Genomic DNA, 26166 nt, shown 5'->3' with positions numbered 1-26166 from the left:
ATTGATGGGGGCATTAGAATACATGATATTAAGTCTAGAGAGTGTCCCCCTGATGGTTATAATCCTCTTAGCGTTAATTAACCATATCTGAATCGATAAGGAGTTGAATGGAAAACCTTTGCATATAATCCACACACCCGTAGTTGTACATAATTAAGGCAAACCTGGAATATTTTAAATGTAATGCAGTGGGGATTGTAACATATTTCCTGATATTATACTATGTCCTTTAATGTTATCATCCATTCGTGCACGTGTCCAGAGACCGATCTCTTCTTTATCCTTCATTTGGCCTCATTTTTCTCTCCCCTCTCCAAGGGAGAGGGGAGAGAAAACAGATGATTTGAATCCCCTGCCTACCAAGGATGATTTGAATCCCCTGCCTACCAAGGATGAAAAGGGAACGTGAATCCTTCACTGCTGTTCTATGACTAACAGAAATCAGCCTAGGAGCATGCAGTCATTCCTACCACTATCCACTCATTGGCATGCATAATCCCCTCCAGCCTTGCTGAACAGAGAGACCTGTAGTGCAATGCACATACCACGGTATTAGCTAGCTCTCACCCTCATAAGCCACAAGGTAATATTCTGAATTATTCCCTCAGGAGGTATGAGCATACGCAAAAGTATGCCTACATCTCTGGTCATGGACAGTTTTCTTGCCAGTAACCTACCTCTTCCTTCAAAACAACTATCTAATATTGGAAGTCATTGCCTCAAGGGATGGAAGCATCCATTAGTGCATACTCTTTCTGATCTGTAATCAGAAATGATTGGACAAGCATGTGGCACAGTGATGAGTAGTCAAAGCTGTTTTCCACTTTGAAGAGATTTTATTTCACAGTGCAGCAAAACATCAACCTTCACCTTTCACAAACTCCTTCTCCTGGAGTGCTGGGGCCTCCCTTTGTTCTCCTCTCAGCCTCGCCTAAAGGAGACTCCCTGTACCAGGAATTCCCTGTTGTGAGATAGACTGGGACCAGACAGCTGGGACCAGTCCTTTTTTTTATTTAAAAAAATATTATATTCCACCATCTTTCCAAAATTTTGTTCACTGTGGAGTACAATATATCAGATAAAAGAAGTTCTGGGGTCCCTGGACATACACTCTGTCACATACCCTCCCCCTCAGCTCAGTGCCTGCCTGTGCCAGGTCTATTTTTTTTAGGGTGAGAAACAACTCCTCTTATTCCTTTACAATTTTTGGCCCTCCCCAAGGGAGTCTCATTCCCCACAATCCTTGTATCATGGACTAGGTTGGGGGTTCTTTCAAAATCTTAACCCCTTAGTTTGTGTAGGCTATTCCTTAAAGTCTGCTCTATTTAGGCTAGTCCTGAGGTAGTTCCAGAGTGCCTTGAATGGTGGATAATCACGTCCTGTTACTACTGGGTACGGAAGTTGAGGCAGTATTCTGACCTTCATATGGGCCTGCCCTACAGTAATTGTCAGTACCACTTGATAGGTGGGGAACTGACATTGGTCCCTGTGTATTGTGGAATTCCTTGCAGATAACTCTACATAACATCAATGATCAGAAAGCTTTTAAGAAAGCTCCAAAAACCTATGGGGCGGATTTTCAGAGCCCTGCTCGCGTAAATCCGCCCAAAACCGGGCGGATTTACGCGAGCAGGGCCCTGCGCGCCGGGAAGCCTATTTTACATAGGCCTCCCGGCGCGCGCAGAGCCCCGGGACTCGCGTACATCCCGGGGTTCTCGGAGGGGGGCGGGGCCGGAGCGCGCGGCGTTGCGGGGGCGTGTCGGCAGCGTTTTGGGGGCGGGTACGGGGCGTGGCTACGGCCCGGGGGCGTGGCCGCGCCCTCCGTACCCGCCCCCAGGTCGCGGCCCGGCGCGCAGCAGGCCCGCTGGCGCGCGGGGATTTACGTCTCCCTCCGGGAGGCGTAAATCCCCCGACAAAGGTAAGGGGGGGGTGTAGACAGGGCCGGGTGGGTGGGTTAGGTAGGGGAAGGGAGGGTAAGGTGAGGGGAGGGCAAAGGAAAGTTCCCTCCGAGGCCGCTCCGATTTCGGAGCGGCCTTGGAGGGAACGGGGGGAGGCAGCGCGGCTCGGCGCGCGCAGGCTATACAAAATCCATAGCCTTGCGCGCGCCGATCCAGGTTTTTAGTGGATACGCGCGGCTCCGCGCGTATCTACTAAAATCCAGCGTACTTTTGCTTGAGTCTGATGCGCAAGCAAAAGTAGGCTGATCGCGCTTCTTTTAAAATCTACCCCTATCTGTTTAAAAGTGAATTTGATCCTCCAGAGTCCACTATTTCAGTCATATTATTCCTCAAAGCCTCCCCTCCATAGTTCGTACCCTGCTACGAGGGGAGAATTATAAGAAAATAAATAAATAAATAGTTGATATGCAGGCTTTGGCCAAATGACCTAGCCTGCCATCTCTGAAACACATTGAGGAGCCTGCTGGCTGCCCTCTGAATACTGAGATGGGTATGTCCTGCGCTGAAGATGGTTTCTGGGTTCCTCTACTTTCTCTGACAGAATCAGGCATCTGTACAGGGTGTCCCCTCTGCCTTGAGCCATACACCATGTTAGTTTGTTGCAAGTTGGGCGTTGGCCATCTCTATGGCAGATTCCATCGTCACATGGCTGGTTGCAGGCTTTCTATGAAATATTCCAGCAAGATGATGTTGGCCACTTCACGGCCTGACTTCCCCTCTGGCTGTAGCCATTTCCTCTCAAGATCTTTAAGTTAATGAAACATATACTTAGGGCTTTCTCCATCGGTAGGATCCCTTTTTGGAACCGTACTCAATATGCCTTGGGAGTACAGCTGGCTATCTCTAGTATGGCCACCTTTACATCTCCATAGCTAGCCCTTCCATCCAGGTTTGTAGACTGATATGTTGCTTGGCTATTGCCAGTCAACAGATTTCCCAGATAGGTGGTCCAATCATCCTCAGCTAGTTTGGTGATCTGCTCAAAGTTCACTAAAATAGCTTCTGGATCTTCTCCCATCTTCTCCCATCCCTTCTTCCCATGATACTTTGGTATCATGGGAACCATCTAAGTATGTCATATGGGAATAGCTTGAAAAACTTTTGTAAAAGAAGTGTGTTGCTTGGCTGTACCATCCTGCAGGGCAATCAATGTCGCTTGTAGGGTGCTCATATTCTCTAGACGGTATTGTTGAGCCCCCTGGACTTGCACAATGGCCTGTTACTGCATTTGCCCCTCAGTGAGAGCCTGGATCACCCACTCTATTCTTAAAAATGTTCTACTATTTTTCTCACAGCGGGGGAGGGGAAAGAAAGGAAAAAAACCAACCTTTTTATTTTGGGGGGAAAGAAAAATCTCCTACCTATTTAGTTCTAACTATCTCACTGGTCTCCTGGCTACCTAGGCAGGCTTATTCCCTTTGGTCCTTTATAAATTCAGGCTGCTGCAGCGAGGTGCCAATAAAAAAACCCCCAAAAAAACGCTCTTGAGCACTGCTCTGTGCTACTCTACCTCTGCTGTTTTTTGTAACACAGTCTTTACCAAAGCACCAAACACTTCTTTTCTGTCTTGAGGCATGGATTTCTGGCTGTGTAGTCCCTAACGCAAGAAATCACACTTCTGACACCATATGTGGCACAGAGGTGAGCAGTCAAGGCTCTTTTCCTTTAAGTGATTTTATTTCATAGTGCAGCAAAACATCAACATTCACCTTTCACAAACACAAAAACAGGTCAGTTATTATCTTCTCCTCTCAACCTACATTATATACCTCACCCAGAGGAGACTCCCTGTACTCAGAATTCCCTGTCGTAAGGTGGCCCAGGACCACACAGCTGGGATGGTCCTTAGGGTGTTCTGGGATCCTTGGGCAAATAATCTGCCACAAAGCAATTCTGAAGATGTGGCAGCACCAAAAACTAGACACAAAATTCATGGACAGCTCTGTGGATTGTAGAGTAGGTTCATGTCTTCCATATGTTACCTGCAGGGCATGGAGAATATTTTTGTGGCTGGCATGAGAATTTATTTTGGCCGCCACAGATTCATCCACATTTAGGGCATTGTAAACTCATCCCTTGTGTAGAAAATGTTCTTTGGTTTTGATGCCAAGAGTAAAGATTCTTTTGTCAAGGCAGAGCTTCAAGGATTGCATAGAAAGATTTTATTTCTTATTCTTCCCTTTTGTTTCCATTAATCTACATTGTGACCGAAAGGAGATTCATAGAGAGCAAAAGGATTGTTTTACCTGGAACATCTTGTTGTGTTTAATGTTTTGTTTTACCAATAATTTACTGATTGAAAAAAATGTTAAATATGCCTTGTGTTTACCAACAGCAGGCAGCTTTCATGGAAATATTTCACAGTGGGTTTGTTGGTAAATCAACTTTGTCGTGTGAGGTTTGAGCTCAAAACCTCTCAAGACAAAGTTGAATAAGGTAGTTTAGGCTGCCATTTTAGTCCACTTGAATGCACAGAAATAAAGGTGAACAAATAAAAAACAAAAAAAATATGTTTCTTGACTGGCTTGGTAATGTCATCATTTGCACATCTGAATTCTGACCTGAAGAAAAGAGTATTTGCTCTCGAAAGCTCGTCAAGAAATGTATGAATTTAGACCAATAAAAAGGTATAACTTTATGGATTTGTTTTTGTTTGTTCACTTTTATTTCTCTGTGTAAGGAATCTTTGGTTTCCTTATCAAAAGGAATGTAGTAACTAGCTGGGGAGGTTCAGAGAGATTTAATGAAGAGAAGTTTGGGTTATGACTCCCCCAAGTGGAAGCTGCAGATGGTGTGCTCTAGCAGTATAATAAAACCCTGCCACCATCTTAGGGTGTGGGTTTTTGTTAGTTTTAGTCTTTTAATGGATTTTTCCATTGAACTTTCTACACTCTGAAAGATTGTGGCTCTTGTTATTTTCTCATTCTTTTGGCACTCCTTAGTTGTCCTCCTGGGGGTCAGTCTTTTGTCTGACCTATTTTGGCTTATTCACCCTGTTTGATCCATTTTTGGCAACCTTCCCTGTGAGACCTTTGGTATCCCTTCACAGAAGATTTGGGGAGTCCCTGTGTAAGATTAGATCGAAAGGTAGGGAAAATTCTGCTGTTCTTTATCTCACCTAAGGTGGATACATCAATCAATAACCCGATGCAGAGAAGTTTCAGTTTTGAGTAGTTTTTTCTTCAGTGACTATCCTCTCATTTTGGGAGATGAGGATTTTTTTTATCCTTCCTGTCTCTTCTTTATTTTTCTCCCTTTTTGAGTAAAGTCTATTTCTGTTCCTTTTTGAGACTGAGTGCCCTTGGATCTGAGGACCCAGATTCCAAATCATTGGAGGAGAGGTGTCTTCAACCTAGGAAGAGCCTGAAAAGTGTTGCGCTGATGATGGAGTGCAACTGGGAGCTCTCCAGCGTGTGACAAGAAGAGTGTGTGCCCTTGCGGTGTGAACAGTCCAAGTCTGGGAGTCAGGAGCCTCAAATCCTCCACCGACCTGCACAACCATGAGACTACCAATGCATTGGTGGTCTCTGAGTGGTCCTCCGACTACTCCATGCCCTTTTGGACCTGCCTCAGGGTGCAGCAGAGATGGCAGGTCGGACAGAGGTCACAGTGGGAGAAGGCCGAAGGCACTGGAGCTTGGAATGAAGACTCAGACGTAGCTTGAGATTAAGACAGAAAACAGAGAGGGATGAGCAAGACCCTCAGGCACCCTACACAGCACGTGGGGAAGATCGCAGACCGCACTGTGTCCTCTACGCGCCCTAGACAGCCGGACGGCTGGTCGTGGACCATGAAGGGAGCGGGAGGCTCAGGTAGTTTCATAGCGCAGGATTGCAGAAACCCCTCTGATCCTCCGGAGTCAGGACTGGAAAGACGAAGATAAAACTTGGAACCTCGGATAAAAAGCAAGGAATCTCCGGAGGCACGGGTCCTACAGGACCTGGAGCATTAGGACCAGATACATAAGGCTGGGGATCACACAGAACTTCAGGAATGTCACGGAACATCAGGAACATCATTGGAACATCACGGAACATCAGGAAAATCACGGAACATTAGGAATATCATAACAGAGACCAGGAAGATACAAGAAGATCCATGGATGAAGATCAGAAATGCCTAGGTAGGAGCTGGAGACGAGGAGTCCTTGGGAGGACTCTAGCCCCTTGCCGAAGCAAGGGCTGAATGACTGAAGAGCCCTTTTATAGGGCTGAAGAAGGCAACTCCCTGGGAGGAGTTCAGGAGGACCACACCTGCGATGGCCCTTTAAATCTCCAAAGAAGCCATGGGCCTGCCCCCTAGGAAGGAAGGGGCAGGAGCCTGAACAGCGTCCATGCTGCCGCTGCGACGCCAAGCTGGAGATGAGGAAGTTGGGCCCCAGAACAGGCCCCGACGCCGGGAGGCGGCTCCCCTGCTGCCAATGGAAGGGCTGGAGGCGGCTTCCTTTGCTGCAGGTAAGTCCGGGGATTTGGCCACCAGGCCGCGGAACAAGGTGACCTGGTCGGTGGCGTTCTGCTGCGGAGAAGTCCAGGGATGAGGCCTGTAGGCCACGAGACAAGATGGCATCGGGGGTTGGGCCGGCTGGAGCAACAATCGGGCAGCTCCTGCTGCTAGGAAAGTCTGTGGATGCAAGTGGCCTCTGGCCGCGAATGTAAGAGATGTCCCGTGGCTCCGGCCACGGGAGAGATCGCAACAAAAAGTAGAGGAGTTATCTTTGAGAAATGGATCTCTGTCCATTACCAGGAGGAAGGAGTTGCAGGTATTCAAGAATTGGGTTTTTTTCAACTGACTCAAGTGTGCTGCACTTGAGAGAAGAATGCCCACTTGGTGCTTCCAGCAGGAGATCTAAGATATTCAAAAAGACAGGAGGGGTATGAGAGTTGGAACTTGTTCTATTCTGATAAGTATTTGGGACTATATTCTAACCATTCTACAGTGGGGAGAAGCTTCAGATAAATTTGGGAGTTGGAATAAAGATTACACGTTCTTCAGTTTGAGTAACTGAAAGGAGAAAATGATACATTTCTAAGGAATTGTTTTCTATAAATTCAAAGAATGAATTTATGCTAGAAGAGTGGGGTCACAAATTTATTGATTTTTATTCTTCATTATTGTTCATCAATTTTAATTTGAAACCTAAGTGCTGTAAAGAATCTTGAGTCAATTTATCAACTATCACTAAAGAAGTTGTAAACTACAATGCCTCTCAGTGTGATTATTGCTGCTATTGACTCTGGAGATTATCAGTGCTGTTTACAGGAACTGGAAAATGGCTAGGCAGGTTGATTAATGCAAAAGGGCCTTGAAGCTATGCTTCTCCCCTCCCACCCCCCATCCCCTGCATAGGGCTGGACCTCAGAGGTGCAAAACTATCCATGGAGAATTGAATGCAGATAGGGTCTATCTTATCTCTGCACTTGGGGATAGCATCAGTGTTCTATCCCACCCCGGGGTTATATGTGCAAGGTAAAGCTGAGTGAGATTCACAAAGTGGGATGCATATAAGGATTGCTTTATTGAATGTATACACTTCTAGTGGCATATTACTTATTACCTTAGTTTTGCATTCAGGGAGCTTGTTTGTGAAACTGCAAAATGTTTTAGTCCGACATCAAAGTTTTGTTTTGTTTTGGGTTGTTTTTTTTAACTTTTTAAGTCGCAGACTATGTAACAAATATCTGAGATAAAGACATATGGCCCTTTAGACCAATGGGTATTCAAGTCAACATCATTTTAAACACCAGTCAAATAGGTACAAAAAAGATTTCAGAGCCATTAGCTTTATGGCCACATTCCTGTATAGAAATTGTGTGGGTTGAGTAGCTCGTACCATCCTATGAAAGAGATTTCCTGTTAGAAGAACTTAGCACCAGTGCTTCTTACCCACCAAGATCCTGTTTCTTCTTATTGGTGGATTCTTGTTGCAGTTATGGTATATTAGGTTCCAGGTTGTCTCACATTCAGTTAACACTGCCATCATCCCAAGGCTTATAAAATGAAAGGCCATATTTGTAAACTTGGTAGGGGAAAATCACAACATATCCTAAATTTGTAAGTATTTGTAGGTTAATTCATTTTTACATGTGCCAAATGTAAGATCTACACAATAAAATCCTGCAGTTGTGAAAAAAGTAGCAACATTAAATATTAAAATGAAGTAGTTGAGGTGTTTTAACCACAAAACTGCAAGATTTTAGATGAACCAATTTTTATGGCACTTTTATAACTTTTATTTAGGGTTTTGGAAATCAGATTTCTTCACATAATTTGTGTTTTCATTATGGTTACGTCATACTGGTGGCCTTATGTATAGTAACATGATAAATGACGGCAGCTGAAAACCAATATGGCCCATCCAGTCCGCCAGCAGTGATTTGTCCACTTTGGGTAGATGTGCATACAAATTCCCTTATGAAACCCAAAAATCACCTCCCCTATCTCCAGGACCCTCATTCAAGCTCTCAGTTGTAACACTGCCTTTTAGGGTTGTAACTGCTGCTCTGTGCAGGTTACCAGAGTGCTTCATTTCTTCCTGTTGCTACTATGGATCCTCTTTATTTATCCCACACTTTGAATGAAGCAAGCAATGTGTTTGAAATTGGAAAGAAATATTCTTCAGTAATATTAGGACATAAAATGTAATAATAAGCCACCAAAACCATATATTTCAACCCTTTAATTCTGAATTTTCTGTCTTTCAGAGGAGATTTGTTTGTTAAATTCCTCCTATATCGTCTACTTTGCCTATTGTAATGTATTAAAAAGAGTATATTACAAACAGAATTGAGCAGTTGAATGGGACTACAAGCAGGGACTCTGAATGTAGAGGTGCAAGTTAGATTCCAAGGGCTAGCTAAGTTAAATTCAGGACAGTTGAGGAAAAGGTAGGAATTTTGGCAGCTACCAGCAACTGAAGTTTGGCCAGGAAACATTGTATCGCCAGAGTTGTCACCACTGTTACCAGTTCTAGTGCTGTCCAGACAGATCTCTGATCCACAGTGAGGAACCGGTTCAGTGTGAAAGATGTCTGCAGATCGACTTCCTCAGGAAAGAGTTGGTAGAACTCAGAGAGGAGGTGGCGAGACTGAGAAGCATCTGGGAGAATGAGGAGTACATTGATGAAATGCTTATCAAGGCATCTAAGATGGAGAATCAAGCAGAGTGAAAGGTGAAACTGGTCACGAGATGCCCATTGAACCCAGATTACTATGGCTACTAGACCTTACACCACTGCTCCAGTTTCCCTTGAACTGAAGAACCAATATGCAGCCCTGGAAGTGGAGGAGGAGATATCCCATCTTGAGGAGGAACCAAGACATGCAAACCCCAAAGCTGCAGGCACAGCAACCACTGCACCTAGGAGGCAGAGTGTAGTGGTTGTTTGTGATTCACTTCTGAGGGGCATGGAGGCATCCATCTGCCAACCAGACATGTCCAAAGAAATGTGTTGTCTGCCGGGTGCCAAAATCCAAGACATTACAGAGAGATTCCTGAGACTCCTCAAGCCTACTAACCATTATCCGATGCCGCTCATTCATGTTTGCACAAATGATACTGTGAGGTACCACACAGATCGTATCAAAAGTGTCTTCATGGCTCTGGGACAGAGGATAAAGCAGATAGATGCATGGGTGGTATTCTCCTCCCAGTTAAGGATAAAGGCTGAAAAGGTAAGGGAGCATTTATAAACTACAAGAGATCGCAGAAAGAGGAAACATTAAGAGAAGCTGGGAAAGTAGTCAGGAATGCAAAAATTCAAATAGAAGAAAAATAGCAAATATGATAAAATGGGGGCTCAAGACATTTTTAAATATGTTGGTAATAGAAGGAAATGCAAAAGTGATATTGTGACACTGAAAGATAAAGGGGATTAATCTGTAGAGGCCGATGAGGAAAAAGCAAAATTGCTTAACAAATATTTCTCTTTGCTGTTCACTGAGGAAGGACCTGGAGCAGGACCACATAAAACTAACACAAATAAGATTGGAAGTGGGGTAAACCTCAATCAATTTTCAGAACAGTGTGCTCATGAGGAACTATCTAAATTTAAAGTCGATAAAGCGATGGGGCAGATGGGATGCATCCAAGGGTACTAAGAGATGTCCTGGCAGCCCTGCTGGTGACCTTTTCAATGTTTCTTTAGAGTCTGAAGTAGCCCCAGAGGACTGCAAACAGATGGATATGGTAACTATCCATTAAAGTGGAAGTAAGGAGAAGGCTGAGAGCTACAGATCGGTTAGTCTGAATTCTGTGGTGAGCAAACTAATGGAATCACTGCTGAAACAGAGGAGAGTGCAAATTTTGGAATTCAATAGATTGCAAGCTCTGGGGCAGCCTGGTTCTAACAGTGATAAATCTTGTCAGATGAATCTGATCAATTTCTTTGATTGGGTGACCAGTGAGTTGGATCAAGGGAGAGCACTAGAAATAGTGCACTTGGATTTTAGCAAGGCCTTTGAGACGGCTCCATACAGAAAACTTATAAATAAACTGAGTGCCCTTGGTATGAAATGTAGAGTGATTGACTGGGTTAGAAAATGGCTGAGTGGGAGGTGACAAAGTGTAGTGTTAAATGGAGTTTTCTTTGAGGGGGGGGGGTGTTACTAGCGGTGTGCCTCAGGGATCGGTCCTCAACATTTTTGTGAGTGACATAATGGAAGAATTGTCAGGAAAGATTTGTTTTTTTCCCAATGATATCAACATTTCTAACAAGGTGGACAGCCAGGAAGGTGTGGAAAACAGGAGGGATCTAGAAAAGTTCAAGGAATGGTCAAAGGTATGGCAGCTAAGATTGAATGCTAAAATATAATGCATTTAGCATACAAAAACCCAAGGGAAAGGTACAGTATTGGAAGTGAAATTCTTCTAAGCACAAAGGAAGAGTGGGATCTGGGGATGATCGCATCTGATGATCTTAAGGTGGCCAAACAAGAAGATAAAGCGACTATAAAAGCTGGAAAGATGCTTGGCTGCATAGGGAGAGGAATGGTCAGCAGAAAAAGGGAGGTGATATTGCCCCTGTATAGGCCCCTGGTGAGATCTCATTTGGAATACTGTGACCAGTTCTGGAGACCGCACCTTCAAAAGGATATAAACAGGATGGAGATGGTCCAGAGGGAGGCTACTAAAGTGGTCAGTGGTCTTCATTCTAAAGTATATGGGGATAGACTTAAAGATCTAAACATGTTTAACCTAGAGGAAAGGGGAGATATGATAGAGACATTCCAATATCTCAAAAGGTTTCCTTGCACAGGAGGTGAGCCTTTTTCAATGTAAAGGAGGCTCTAGAATGAGAGGTCATGAGATGAGGTTGAAAGGGGGTAGACTCAGGAGCAATCTTAGGAAATATTTCTTTACAGAGAGGGTGGTAGATATGTGAAACAGCCTCCCAGTGGAAGTGGTGGAGACAAAAACAGTATCTGAATTCAAGAAAGCATGGGATAAATATAGGGGATCTTTAAAGAACTGAAGGGAATTATAATGCTAAATTAATTGGGCGGGTGGGCAGACTAGATGGGCCATGCGGTCTTTTCCTGCCATCATGTTTCTATGTTTTTAATTAAATTTTGAGGTGAAAACATATAAAAGGTAAAAAAAATAAACAAAAAAATCCCCCTTATTTTGCCCATGAAATGCTTAAACTGAATTATCTTTTTAAAAATGCAAAATCTAGTCTAAGGCCTATATCTCATTTAAATGTACGTTTATGTCACCAGAATTACACTCCAATTTTAATTGCCATACTAGGTAACATAGGTTGGTCTTAAAAATCACTGAGAGGAATATTTTCAAAGCTATTTCTGCAGATAAACAGTTATTCATTTACAGAAATTGATTGTCTGAAAACTGTCTTTAGGTAGTGTTTTCAGGGTCGTGTTTTGGCAATACTGGAAAATAATGTGCATAGATTGCAGTTGTCTCATCCACAGGCTCTCTTTCATGGCGTTTTTCTTCTGGATTCAGTGCTAACATGGTATTTCTTGCTTGTACAAGGTAGATTCTGGCAAGCCAAGAAAAGCTGAATTACAGTAATCTAAAACAGATATTTGCGATTGTTCCACCGAGCGGAATTTGGAGTAACCCAACAAAGACTTTACTGGTCGCAATAGGCACAATTTGAAAAAAAAAGGTCCTAACGGTTCCTTTGATATGCTCACACGTGTGTAAGTTTTTATAAAGAATAACACTTAGTCTTTTGACATGTGCTACCACCGGGATCTTGAAATAAAATAGGATGGAATGGCAACAGCATTTAATCGCTGCAGCACAGCCACCTTGCTCTTCTTCAGGTTTCATGCAAGCTTGTTGTGTGACAGCCAAAAGTCTCAGACCTTGTTGAGGAAACGGGGACCAAAAACTGTGAATCATCTGCATATATTCTGTATCCAGCACAGAGCCCAGCCAAAAGTCGGCAAATGGATGCCACATGTATATATTGAAAAGGGAGGCAGACAAGTCTGAGCTCTGTGGACACCAGTCATCAACATATGCCACGCTGAACCTTTAGAACCACTGGCCACTCAATGGGTTGTCAGTCAGGTAGGACCAGAACCAGTTGAGGACCACACAATGATATGCCACACTTCCTCAACCGGTAAAGCATAATTTGGTGGTTGAGAGATCTCAAGTAACACATAGACAAAGCTATGCCCATGCTCAAGCCCTCTTCTGAAGACATCAAGATTAGATAATAATGTTTCAGTACTTTATTGTAGAGTATTTAAGGGATGCAGGGTGTTCTTACTGCCTGCCAGATGTATGTTTGAATTATTGCACAGGAAGCAGGGGTACAGCTTTCTTGTGAAGGGCTGAGCTTTTTAAAGCTTCTGTTCCTGTAGGTTGAACATGTTTTGCCTAACCTGATAAATGAAGCATTCAGGTTTTTATAGTACTACACATTCTATTGTGAAAAATGACTTTTGACTTTAGAAGTAACTTTGCTCCCTGATTTCTGGCTCCCATTACAAGGATTCACTGTGAGAGCACTTCCAGTTGGTCAGGGAAGCCCAAGCTTTCTCTGCTTCATACAGTCCCTTAGGATAGAAGACAAGAAGAGCAACTTAGTTATGCAATGAAACTGATTATTTTCTGTTGAAGACTTCCTTTAACTCTTTCTGCCAGTTCTCGTGGAGAGAGAGAGGGTTTTTTTTACAGTGATGTATCATGTTCCACTTTAGTATAAACCCAGGGAAACAGTAGAGTTGTACTTTTTATTATTATTATTATTATTATGTATGTCGGTGGCATATTTTCAGTACAAAGGAAGGAATGTTAGCAAGAAGGAAATGTAAAAGGCTGCTGTTTCTGTGAACCTACATTGAGTGAAGCATGTGCCATTGATTAAAATATGTTACCTAATATCTTTGAAATGGAAAATATTTTAGTTTGTATGCATGATTTCAGAACAAGAAGAAGGCAGATACTGGGCCTGATTTACCAAAGTTTTTTTGTTACAAAAGCACAAAAGGGAAGAAAACCTTTGATGAACCATGCCTGCTGTCTTTGAAAGCAGGATCTTCTGTGGGATGAGTAATATACTGGGAGATATTTAGTAATTTGATTGTAAGCAAGTTTAGGGGTCCAGAGACCTGTCTGCTACAGACACTTCCCATTGCCCTCCCACTTTACTTCACAATCCTTAAGCTCAGGAAAAGATAATGTGTTCTCCTCAGAAATAGACTTTTATTTCTCAGATTTGGCAGGACTTAGCATTTAGAAGATAATAACCATTCCTGTCTCTACCATCCTGGCCACTAAGCACCAGTTTATCCTAAAGAAAGTTCTGTACCATGGGTGGTTTCACATGTGCCATAAACTTAGCCTGCCTAATATATTAATACTTAGGGATAACTTACATAGCCCCGGTCCCAGCTTCAGGCGATATCCCTCTGTTTTATCTCTGAAGCAGATCTGGCTGGAGGTCAGGAGAAGGTGGGCAGGAGAGAGGTTGCTTCCTGGGCTTGGTACTGGCAGAACTGGCAGGCGGTCCAGGAAGGAGACTTGCTTCTGACTCTGGTACTTGCTGGTCTGTCTGGGGCTTACTCTTGCCCCTCACCCTCTCAGACTTTGTGTCACTCTCCGAACCTGAGCAGGGCGTCTCCTCTGTCTGGTCTCCTATGTTCGGTCTCCTCTCCCCAGTCTCTTGGCCATACCTAGTCTTCTCCCTCCTCGATAGCAGGGGGTGCTGGTCTGCTTCGGGCTCCCCTTTCGCTCCTCTGGTCCTTTTCTTTCAGGGGGTCCCTTCTCTGGTTTCGGGGTTGCTCTCCGGTTTGCTTTATTTGCCCTCTCATCTTATACTTTTCAGCTGATAAATATGCATAAGCTCATGCATAATCATATGGTGGGTGGAGGGTCTTTGCTGCATTTCAGATCTTTTCCCCCCTCCCCATTTCTTCAGGGGGAGAACTGCCACGTCTGTATGCCAAGCTGTATGCCAGAGTTAGTGTTTTCTGTGTCTTAGACTGTCGCCCTTCTTCCAAGGGTGGGGGTCTTTCTGACCTCTGGACTCCCTTGGCTAGTCCATGACACCTGCTTATGAACTTAGCTGCTGCATTGTCTCTCTGTCGTCTTTTTTATTTACGCAGGAGCATACAAACAGGCAGATCTTGATAAAGTATCCTTCAGTGTAAAGTTCTCATCTTGGCAAGGTCTCTTCTCTTTCACTGTGACAGTGTCTTGGCCTGTCAGTACACTGGTCTGCATATGGTAAAACATGGGATATCTCCCTACAGGATCATAAAGCTGTGTCAGGACTCTTGGTTTCCACTCTAGGCCTTGTCTCTGATTCTGTTTTCCCCCTAGAAGGAGTGATTTTACAGAATAAGCCTAAAGTTCAAACTGTTAATCTATAGATAGAAGAGTCTTTATCTCCTTACTAACTGAGTGAGCCACTACTGTAGATGAAAAGTTCTTGAATCATGAACTGACCTATCAAATCCTTTTATTCCTCTTTTTCCCCATTTATATGATTGTGGTTGAAGTTGGTATCTTATATTCATAATGTAGATGTTAAACTGCTGAGTTCTGTTATGTCCTCTCAGGCTGGAGGAGCTGCTGAAGACTTTCCTTGAGGACAGAGATCCTGAGAGTGTGCTGAATGTAGGAGCTGATATGCGCAAGATTCATTATAGCTTCAAACATTTTAAGGTACGTAGGCACATGGATTGTACAAACAGTGTCCAAACTAATGCATAAAAGTGATCAAACCTATTTAGAATAACAGCCTTTCATTTCTCTACCTAACACCTTCAGTGGTTAATGTTTTCTGCCTTTTCACCTCTTCCCTGATTGCTTATTGCTGGAATATGCTTATGTCATGATTCTGAGAGCAACTATGTTTAAGACTCTTCTTAATCCTGGACCAACATTATACTAGTGTTGTAATTGTATGGTCCCAGAAACTCTTTTTAGATATTTGTTTGGGAAAGTAATCCTTACTTTTGAAAATGCCTTACAATCCTATACAAGTTAGTGATATATAAATCAATTGCCATATACACAGGGTTAACAAGTAAAAGGAATTACAGTAAGTCATCCGTATTCTAAAACCAAATTCCCAGTTCACCTGTCAAGTAGCTCTTTCAGAGCACGAACTGGCACACAGTGGCAGTGGCAGGAGACACTTGTGGATCACTTCTGTTATTGCTACACGGAGGACTTCCACTTGCAGTACCGTGAATCTGACATTCAAAGACGCATGAAATAACACGTTTACAAACCAGTGTTACAAAGTCACAAGAATATTGTGAGTTTGTGTAATTCAGGGATGGAAAATCTTGTTGATATGAGGGCTACATTGCTCCTCTGTTATGAAGATTCAGAGCCAAGGGTTCCCCTACCACACAAAGATTCATCTGAGGAGAGGGAAAGCTGGGGTGTGTGAATCTTTTCTCCTCCCTCTCTCTGCCTAAGCAACCATACTCCATATTCTTTCCAGTTCAGCTTTTCTATGTGTGTATGTTGCTCCTCGATAGCATGCAAAAGCAGATGAATCTGGGCTCCTTTGTCCTGGAAGCATTAACATAGGAAGAAGAGAATTCCCCATGCTCTACTCTTACAACAAACATTAAATCATGCACACAGTGCTATGTGAAATTCAGATCATGTTATTTAAAATATATCAGTTAAAAAAAAATCAAACACTTCTTCTGGACCAGGCAGGCAGCACTACAATAACCCTCATGTGTTTTGCAGACTTGAATTGCTTTCTTGGGATGAATCTGTTCCACTCACTTAACAGGTATATCCACTGTGCTAACCAATCATGGAAATTCTCTTTTATTCCCCCCTCTCCACTGTTTGAATCAGTTTCCCTTGCCTTTTCTTGGTACCGCTCTGTGGTTGACAGAAACTGCCATAATATCAGCAGCCATCTTCCCTCCCTCCCTGAGCTCGAACACATCTCCTCTGTTACATGCTAAAGGCCTATCTCAAACCCAAGTCTGCTGTGCTGGAACGTTACATCTATAGGGCTGGCCTGGGAAATTCTCATTTTAATCTGCAGATTATTCACAGAACACTTTCTTATTAACATCACATGATAATTGTTTTCCCTTACATTTTGACTGACAGCTGTTATAACATTTCACTTCGGTACAGTCTGAACTATATTGGCACAAGAAGGTGCCTTTGGTTAGCAGTGGAAAAACATTCTGATCAAAATGTATTTTTGTAATGAACTCTTGGCTTAGAAATGAAATAGAAGGTGCAGGAAGTCTGCGTGCTGTTTTGGATGACTGGGTGGAACATTTTTGCCCTGCTTTAATAGGACAAAAATGAAATGTTAACAAGAAGGGAATGAATGAATGAACTTTGATCTTGGAGTACAGGCAACCTGATTTAAGTCTAGAGCTCATTTAACTTTTCATTAATTGAGTTTCAAATGTGTTTACTCAAGTGTGCTTCAAATTGAACTGGAATACTGTCAAATACAGTTAAATATGGGATGGAAATAAAGTACGAGAGACAGGAGCAAGTCCATGAAATGCTCTGAAAGCAAGGAGAACAATTTTGCTATGGAAACTGATGGAGGCAAACAAGAGAAGGATTGAGGCAATGTAGCCTCTCAGCTAAGAAGGCAAACAATAGAGTCCTGGGGATACTAGAAAAGAAATCTGGGACCTGGAGAGACCATAGAAGGCACATGTATGATATGTTACTAGAAACATAAAAGTTGAATGGACTCTTCTGTACTTGGCCCAATGCTGGGAATCTGTATTGCTCTGTTGTAGAAAATAGCTCATCATATAAGGTGCTAAAATATCATTGAAAAAACACAGTGGATTACATTGTACACTGTGCAACTTGTCAAAATGTGTTCAGAAATGCACTTGTCAGATAGGTGCTAGGCAGCTGTCCCATGGCCAGGAGGGAACAACTACAATTTCTCAAGAGATCACATTTTCTGTTTTGTCTGATTGGAACACATTTTGATATTTTATTCAGAACATTGGGGGGCAGATTTTATAAATCTGCGCACACGCATACTTTTGTTCGCGCACCAGGCGCGAACAAGAGTACGCAGGGATTTCAATAGATACGCGCGTAGCCGCGTGTATCCATTAAAATCCGGGGTCGGCGCGCAAGGCTGCCCAAAATCGGCATCCTGCGCATGCCGAGCCACGCAGCCTGCCTCCGTTCCCTCCGAGGCCGCTCCGAAATCGGAGCGGCCTCGGAGGGAACTTTCCTTCGCCCTCCCCCCACCTTCTCCTCCCTTCCCCTACCTAACCCACCCCCCCGGCCCTATCTAAACCCCCCCCAATCTCTATCACGAAAGTTACGCCAGCTCAAAGCAGGCGTAACTTTGCGTGCGCCGGGCCGGCTGCTGCGCTCCATGTTCCGGTCCGGGGTCTGGACCGGAGGCCGCGGCCACGCCCCCGGGCCGAAACCACACCCATGGCGCCACCCCCAGATGACGCGCCGACCGCGTCACGCCCCCCCGATGACGTGCGGATCGCGAAACGCCCCCGACACGCCCCCCCCAGGAAAGCCCCGTGGCTTACGCGCATCCTGGGGCTTTGCGCATGCCGGAAGCCTATGCAACATAGGCTCGGCGTGCGCAGGGGGTGTTTGGGCCAGGTTTTCGGGGCTACGCGCATACCCCTTTGAAAATCTGGCCCTGGGAATCTACAGTATTTTTCTGCATTTCAATTAGCAACTCACTTCATGAATAACAAATCATGTTGCCTGTCTTGGCTATTTTGAGGTGCTCCAAATTTATTGTGTATTATGGATGTGCATTCGTTTGAAATGAATTGGAAAAATGCAACAAATTAGACCATTTTTGTTTCATTTGTGGACCTCCCTGAAACAAATGGAGGATGCTACTAAATTTAAATCAAAATGTGTGTTTCATTCGTTTGTTTCTCATTCAAGTCTATGGCTGTATTGAGCAAATAAACAGATGAAGGCAGGGACTAAATGATAACTATAGCAACCAACTCTTGCCTTTGTGACATAGCAGACTCATAAGAGTATAGGCAGGAGAGGTAGGCAAGGAGACCAGACAAAGGAAAAATCATGGTGAAGCATCTTTTTAACTAGCCTAAAACTTCCATCTGGATCAAGTGACATTGACCACCTCCCATTGAAAGATCTGTGCACGTGCAAAGAAAATCCATTTGTTCTGTTGGATTTTACAGTGGAAAGTTGTGTGTTATTTAGAAAAAAGCTTTTAAAAAGTAGACATTCTTATTGGCAGAGGGCTTTTCTGATCTTCAGTAGAACAATTGCAGTCAATGCAGTCACTCACTGTGACAGAAAGACAGAGGCAGTACTTGATGTATTTTCACTGGACAGATTAGGGCTGGAGTGGTATTAAAGCAATCCCAGTGAAGACTGAAATTTTCTGTGTCTCTGTCTGATGCGCACAGTGCAGTGCTCTCAGGTTAATTGTAGACAGATTAAAGTGAAGAGAGGTACAGCCTTGCCAGCCTTCTTGGTTTGCTTTCTAACAGTTTTTTTGTGTGTACAAAAGGATTCAATCAGCAGTGCACACATATACACTATATATGTGTCTGTGAGACAGTTATTTTTGCACATACTGTGACAAATAGCCCTAGAAAGATAGAGTCTGAGTTTGTGCACTGGCAAGCTGCTTACTCTATTTGGCAAGTTAGCAGTGCTTACTAAACACTGATGTGAATTCAATCTGTGAACTTGAGTGTGTGTGACAAACTCATTCACTACTAGAGCGGTACTGCTAGTGTTGGTACACTATCAACAAATTCTATTGTGATATCAAAACCCCCAATATGCACTTCAAATTCCATCATGTGAGAAATATAAGCAGTACTAGTAGCAGTGAGAAAAATGGAGTCCAGCCCCTAAACGTAAGAGAGTTTTTGTGCTGCAGAAAGCCATGATGCCAGCTCAAGCCATTAGAAATTGACATTGGGAGAAAATGAGCCACCACCGTCTGTTCCTCTCCCTCTTGTTTTGATGCAGGAGCAAAAGATAGGAGAACCTTCAGGGGCTGATGTTAGCATGGCAAGGGTAGCCAGGGCTTAGTTTGTGGGGGAATGTCCTGGAACTCAGTTCTGCTACTTCTTTGTAGACTTCAGGTAGAGTAGTAGGGGTGTTCTGCTTCAGCCCCTCCTCTTCAGGCAGTCTGCAGGAAAGAGGAGGAGAGATGGTGAGTCTGGAGTAGACAGAACAGAGAACAGCTGCTCTACACCCTAATCCTACATGTACCTCCTGTTGTTCCCCCTCCCCTCCTCTTATACAGGAAACAGGAGCAGAAGGAGTGATATGGAAGTAAATCCTGCAGAACAAAAAACATAGAAAAAAGGGTCAAATGAACACATATTTGAAGCTTATGAGCAATAGTGTCAGTTGTTAAGGTTCAACTTTGGCCATGATAAGCACTAGAGCTTACAAGTATCAAACTTGTGCTAATTCAACCTATTTTTGTGTCTGTTACCCAGTGCTTAATTTCTGGTGGATGAACTCAGAATGGCATTCTGCCACTATTTTTCCCAGGACCTAAGGAAACGGAGTAGAGCCAATGGTGTAAATTAGTGCTGGCTCTCTTCACTATGGGAAGTTCCACTTCCTTACAGAAATAGAGCAAGGATCGTGGTGACAGGATCATTTCTGCCCCCAATCCTCCCCTCCAGCCCGAGAGAAAGCAGATCAGAAAGCAGCTTACCCTGAGATGAGAGCAGCCATATGGCCTTGATTTTGTGCAATTTCCTGGCACAACTGAAAAGCCATGAGAGCAGATGGGAAAGGGTGAAGAGACATGAGGTGAATGCTTGATAGTCCCACTGTTCTGCTGTTACTGGATGTGATTGCATGTATGCTTATGTATAAAAGAATTCACTCCTAGAACCTCCCCTTCCCCTTTCACAAGTCACACATGGCCCTGGCCTTGGCCCACTCTACCTCCCTTCCATCCTCTCCACAATTCCACTTCCTTTTTGTCTACAAATTAAATCATGGGGCCAGCAGAAGTGCAATACCTTACTTAATACCTGTACTTAAGCATATGCAATATTATATACTATTCTGTTACTTGGATTAATTATGTTCAATGTTATTTACTTATTTACTTATTAACTCGCATGTTATTTATTAACTGTTTAGCAATATTATATACTATTCTTCACGGAGTATTTCTTCACGGAGAGGGTGGTGGATGCCTGGAATGCCCTTCCGGAGGATGTGGTGAAGACCAGAACTGTGAAGGACTTCAAAGGGGCGTGGGATAAACACTGTGGATCCATAAAGTCAAGAGGCCGCCAATGAAGAGTGGGTGACTCGCCAGAATGATGGCTACTGCCTGGAGACAATACCCTTATTAAATAAACATACACATGCTTACTGTGACTCCAACATCGCTCTAAGCTTCAGCAGGAAGAGGAAATGTGGAAAAAAGGATTCACACTCACAAAGAGGGGAGTAGCTGGCTTGTTACGGTGGTTACTACCCCAAATCAAATAAGCCTGATACTTCACTTTCAATGCATATACAGCATAGTTCTCTGCTTCAACGGCAGGGGAGAAGAAAAGAGGGTTCGCACTTACAAAGCGGGGAGTAGCAGGCTTGTTACGGCGGTTACTACCCCAAACCAAATGTGCCTGATACTTCACTTTCGATGCATATCCAGCATGGCTCTCTACTTCAACAGCATGGGAGAAGACTGATACTTCACGCATATCCAGCATAGCTCTCTGCTTCAACAGCAGGGGAGAAAAAAAGAAAACTGATACTTCACGCATATCCAGCATAGCTCCCTGCTTCAACGGCAGGGGAGAAGAAAAACAACCAATAAGGGCTGTATAACATAGTCTGGGTAAAACAAATTAGCATGGGTGTAGCTTGCTTATTGGCAGGGGAGAAGCTTGCTTATTGGCAGGGGAGAAGAAAAACAACCGATAAGGGCTGTACAACATAGTCTGGGTAAAACAAATAAGCATGGGTGTAGCTTGCTTACTGCGGCGGCTACTACCCCTAACTAATCAAGCTAGATATTTCACTTGGATGCAGCTCCATCACTGCTCTCTACATTAAAGGTGGGGGTGGAAGGGAAATAGAACCAAGTGCTAAGAGAAACAGATAAGTATGAGAGAAAAAATGTGTGAAGCTTGCTGGGCAGACTGGATGGGCCATTTGGTCTTCTTCTGCTGTCATTTCTATGTTTCTATGTTTCTATATTCTGTTACTTAGATTAATTAGGTTCAATGTAAACCGCTAAATGAAGCGATAGTTACTGTTCTTTGTAAACCGGGGTGATATGTATATTATACAGGAACTTCCGGTATATAAATCCTTTAAATAAATAAATACATAAAACATAAATACATAAATACATAAATAAATACCTAAAGCCAGCAGTGCACTTCTCCATGATTATTGCTTCTGAGGTAATGGAAACAATATTTTCAACAACTGATTCTGAAGAAGAATCTTGCCTGGGATTCCCTAAATTAGAAGAAATTGAAGAACTATTAAATGAAGAAAATTTGTGAGGTCTAGTCAATAGAGTCTCAGCTTCCAGTGAGGTGATGGGGTGATACTGACAGTGGTGAGAGCAACCCCCAGGAAGAGCAGGCAGTGCAGGTAGAGAGCGTGAGCAATGCCCTGGTCTTTTTCCACATAGTCCACCCTTAACCTCAACTCCAATGCTGGCAACAGCCCCCAAGTATGTAAAGAAGAGATTGTGCAAAATATCCTTGGTCTGGAATAACCTTAAAGTGAGGGAGGACCTGCATTTTGCTTAGTGTATTCACTGCAGTAAGGGCATCAGTAGAGGAAAAGTACTGGGGCATTTGACAAACACTGGTATGCAGCATCACCTGCTAGCATTGGCATCTGAGGAGGGCAGCAATAGTAGCCTAGGGACCCCTCTGCCACTCAAAGCAAAAGCCATAGGAAAGGGGTTGAGAAGGGAAAGACTTTTCCCCAAGGTGATCCCACTGCTCCTTCCAGCAGTTAGGTGGCAGGCCAGCAACCCCCTTGCATACTTCTACAGCAGCAACTCACCATAGAGGAATTGGGATGGGGTGCTCTTCTGTATCACTGTCCTAGGACAAGAGGCATACAGCATTCAATTGACTTGAATCACTAGCCCCCGCAGATAGTGGAGAACCTTGGCTTTACGCATTTGCTGAACCTGTTGCCCCTGTTAGCCCCGAATTACAAAGTGCTATCTAGGACTACATTTAGTAGGCAGGTAATCCCCACCTGTAAAACCGGTGTTGTAGCTGCTTGCAAGCACAGCTGGCTAAGGCAGAGGGTAGTAGCATGCATTTCACCAACAACATCTGGACCCATGCAAAAGCTATGCATGCCTACCTCTCCCTGATGGCACATTGTTCGGAGCTGGCTGAGGCAAGGGCAGGCAGCAGCTCTAGTAGGGATCATCAGAGTGCATGTGGGCTGTGCTGCACATCCAAGTGATGGATTTCAGTCATACCTTGTGCAATATACTATCTGCCATAAGAAAGATGTTAGAGGGTTGGCAGCTAGACTAGAGAGGCAGTCTTCATGCAGTGTTGCAAATAGGATAAGGGCAGTGGAAGATGGGGGCTACTGGGGGATCCTTTCTTTGGCACACTTGCTACATCTGGCAGTGAGGGATGCCCTGGGACTGGGGCCTGAGGAAAATGTGATTCCAGTCTTAAAGGACCTGATAGAGGTGCAGAAAAATAGTCAAGTTTTTTTCATCAAAGCGTGAATATTGGACAGTTTCTCCTTGAGGATGCCTCATAAGTGTCTGATTCAAGATATTGAAACCTGCAGGAATTCTACTTGTCTGTTAGTGGAGCAGCAGACACCCCTTCATGATCTATCTTTGGAAACAGAGATAGGTGTGAATCTCCTCTTGAGGCATCATGACTGGATAGTAATGAGGCAGTTGATTCAAATCCTGAAGCCCTTCAAGGATGCCACAGAGTATCTGAATTCCAGAAGTCTCACCCTGGGTGGGGTTATCCCCAGAGTAAATATTGTGGAGGAAAGTACAACTGAAACCTGTGACAGAAAATAATACTTGCATGCTTGCCACACTTTGTGATCTGCACATTAAAAGGAATCTTGCCGTCCAGTATCAGCATCTCATATACATAAAGGAGACACTAGCAGCTAGGGTAAATGAATAGGCCCAGAGATGCAGTGGGGATGTAGCACTGAAAATAGTGACCACCCCAGAGAATAGTGCAAGCATGAGCAGCACTCTGTCAGCTAGCACTTCCTATCCCACCTCAATACCAAAGCCATGTTGCCTGTACAGAACCATCTCTCCTGACGCAGGCCATAGCTAAAGCAACTAGCAGGACTTTCACCCTACACCAGCAAAGGAGATTCCAGCAGAAATTTCTGTGACATGCTATCTGACAGAGACCATCAAAGACATGGACACAGATCTGTTGGCATATTGGGCACACAGGTCCGCATCAGGCCAGACCTGGCCAAGGTGATTCAGCATTATCTTTCCTGCCAGCTAACCAATATGCTTAGCGAGCATGTCTTCTCAAAGGCAGGAAACATTTATCGCTGCGATAAAGTTTGCAAGTAACGGCTTGTTCTTTGGTTATATAAATGGCCTGTTAAACAATGTTTATTAAAATTGACTTATGGACCAGGTTTTAATAGTGGTTTATGTTTCTAACAAGTTGCCAGTCAGTTGGGTGTATGACAGTGTGAAAAATTTGGCTAGATAATTCAGTTTATACAGGAGGTTTAAGTTTGGGGGTTTTGTTTTTTTTATATATATAGATTTGATATGAATGTTAATATACTAATTTTTGTTATTTTCAGCTATGTTGTTATTCAGGCTTGTTGGAATTGAATAAAGGCTCAACTTTGTGATTATACATGCACCTGTGCTATCAAACATATTTCAATAGTTTTTATAAAAATAGTTTGGCAAAACATGTCACACTGTGTGTATTTATAGTATTTTTAGATTTGGTGTGTCATCGAGTTCCCTGAAGAAGTTGGCTTTGTCGGCGAAACTAGAATCCTTAGTTGGGAATATGGGAACTGTTTTAATTCTATAATATTGTAGTGCACATATGTTTGCTTAGTATAAGATGTATGTGGAGATGTATTGTTAATAAAGTATACTGTGAAATATTCAGGCACCTGTTATTTGTTTGTTACATGTTAATGGTGCCTGTTTGATATACCTTCCTTTATTATTTTACCTTGGAAGAAACATTATAAGCCATTATCACTCAAGGCTGGCATCAGAGTTGATGAGCTTTCCAGAATTTCCATGTGTTGTGTCCGATGCCCTCTCTTCGCCCTCCTTACCTCTCTGGTGCCTCCCTCTCCGTCCGCGGGAAGATTGGCTGCCACGGCGTTCTCCTGCCACTTGTCCTCGGGCGTTCCCGGACCGGCTCGATGCTGCAACCGCCATGTTTCCTGGAGGCCTAGGGGCACGCGCGCGGCCCCGATTGAAGTACTGGCATTGGCGTGAACCTTGGGGGCATCCCCCAAAGATGATGTCACCCGCGACGGATATTTAAGGTATCAGTATTTGCTAACAGATCGAGTTAGCAAGGGTTTCGCTACCTAAGCTACTCTGCCTCCTTGGACTTACCAGAGGTACCCGCTCCTCGGGGGCCTCGCTCTCTCTCTTTACCTTTCAGGTGACAGTCTGGAACCGGTACTCGCTCCTCGAGGGCCCTGATCCCAGACTTGCTTCATATACTCTTCTGCCTGGAAGTCTTCACCACCAACTATATCAGCTACATCATTGTGAGTTACCATCGTTCTCTCTGAGCTTTCCCTGGAACCAGGTACTCGCTCCTCGAGGGCCTACACCAGAGCTTTCCAAACTTTTCATGTTGGTGACACACTTTTTAGACAAACATAATTTTGGGACATAGTAATTCAGTCTACTAGCAAACCAGAGGTTAAAGGTTAAACGAACGAAATGTATTTCGACAATTTATGTATTTTTCCTTAAATATATACATAATAAAATGTTTCACGACACAACCTATCTTGTGAAAACCTTTCATTTATATTAAAAATATATAATATTCCAAGATTAATGTTATTGTTATAATTTATGAGTAACAACAATAAAACAAAGTTATTGTGTTATTCAATTTACCTCTTTAATGAGATATATGAGCTTGATGGGATGAACGCAGCGTTTGAATATTTGGTATTAATAAAAAAACGTCCAAAGGGTCTTCTGTGTAATTTTAAAAAGCTGGCCAGTTTCACACTATATAATTATTTGATAGCCTCATTCAACTAATTCTATATGGCTTTGAGAGTGAAGTCTGGAATTTATAGGAAGGGAAAGAATGTCAATATAAATCCTGCACCTCCAGTTCATTAACTCTGTGCATCCACTGAAATTCCCCCAAACAATGGAGCTTGGATGTTTCCCTTACAGCTCATCATACTAAAAGATATTTTCAAATTCTGGTGTCACTTCACAGTAACATCAGCACAAACACCTTCCACTGCCAGGCACATTGTGAACTAACACAAAACCCTGCAAAAAAGACACTCAAAATCTATACTGCAATCCCATTGTAACATAACAGTAATAACATAACACCAAAGACTCAAACAACAATAACCCTACCTGTGAAAAAGCAAGGGTAAATATTACACTGGGTCCTAGAATACCAATACACCACCTACTGAGGAAACAAAACAAACCAGATTGCTATAGATCCCTATGCTAGCAGAATCTCTCATTATGGTCCCACTCAGAGCAGAGACAGACCCTCACCAAATA

General features: G+C 43.4%; 1 protein-coding gene across 2 annotated transcripts in view; it reads left to right on the top strand.

Annotated features, from left to right (window-relative positions):
• KIF6 (kinesin family member 6) overlaps nt 1-26166 on the top strand; it is an 811696-nt gene that overhangs the window by 418166 nt on the left and 367364 nt on the right. For both annotated transcript variants that reach the window (XM_029592929.1, XM_029592928.1), the window contains exon 11: nt 14999-15104. In XM_029592929.1, the coding sequence (XP_029448789.1) occupies nt 14999-15104 (106 nt within the window). The remainder of the gene's footprint in view (nt 1-14998; nt 15105-26166) is intronic.

Source organism: Rhinatrema bivittatum, chromosome 3 (assembly GCF_901001135.1).
Source record: "Rhinatrema bivittatum chromosome 3, aRhiBiv1.1, whole genome shotgun sequence".
Lineage (NCBI taxonomy): Eukaryota > Metazoa > Chordata > Amphibia > Gymnophiona > Rhinatrematidae > Rhinatrema > Rhinatrema bivittatum.
The sequence above is the reverse complement of the archived record's forward strand: the minus strand, read 5'-3'. Positions and strand labels throughout refer to the sequence as shown.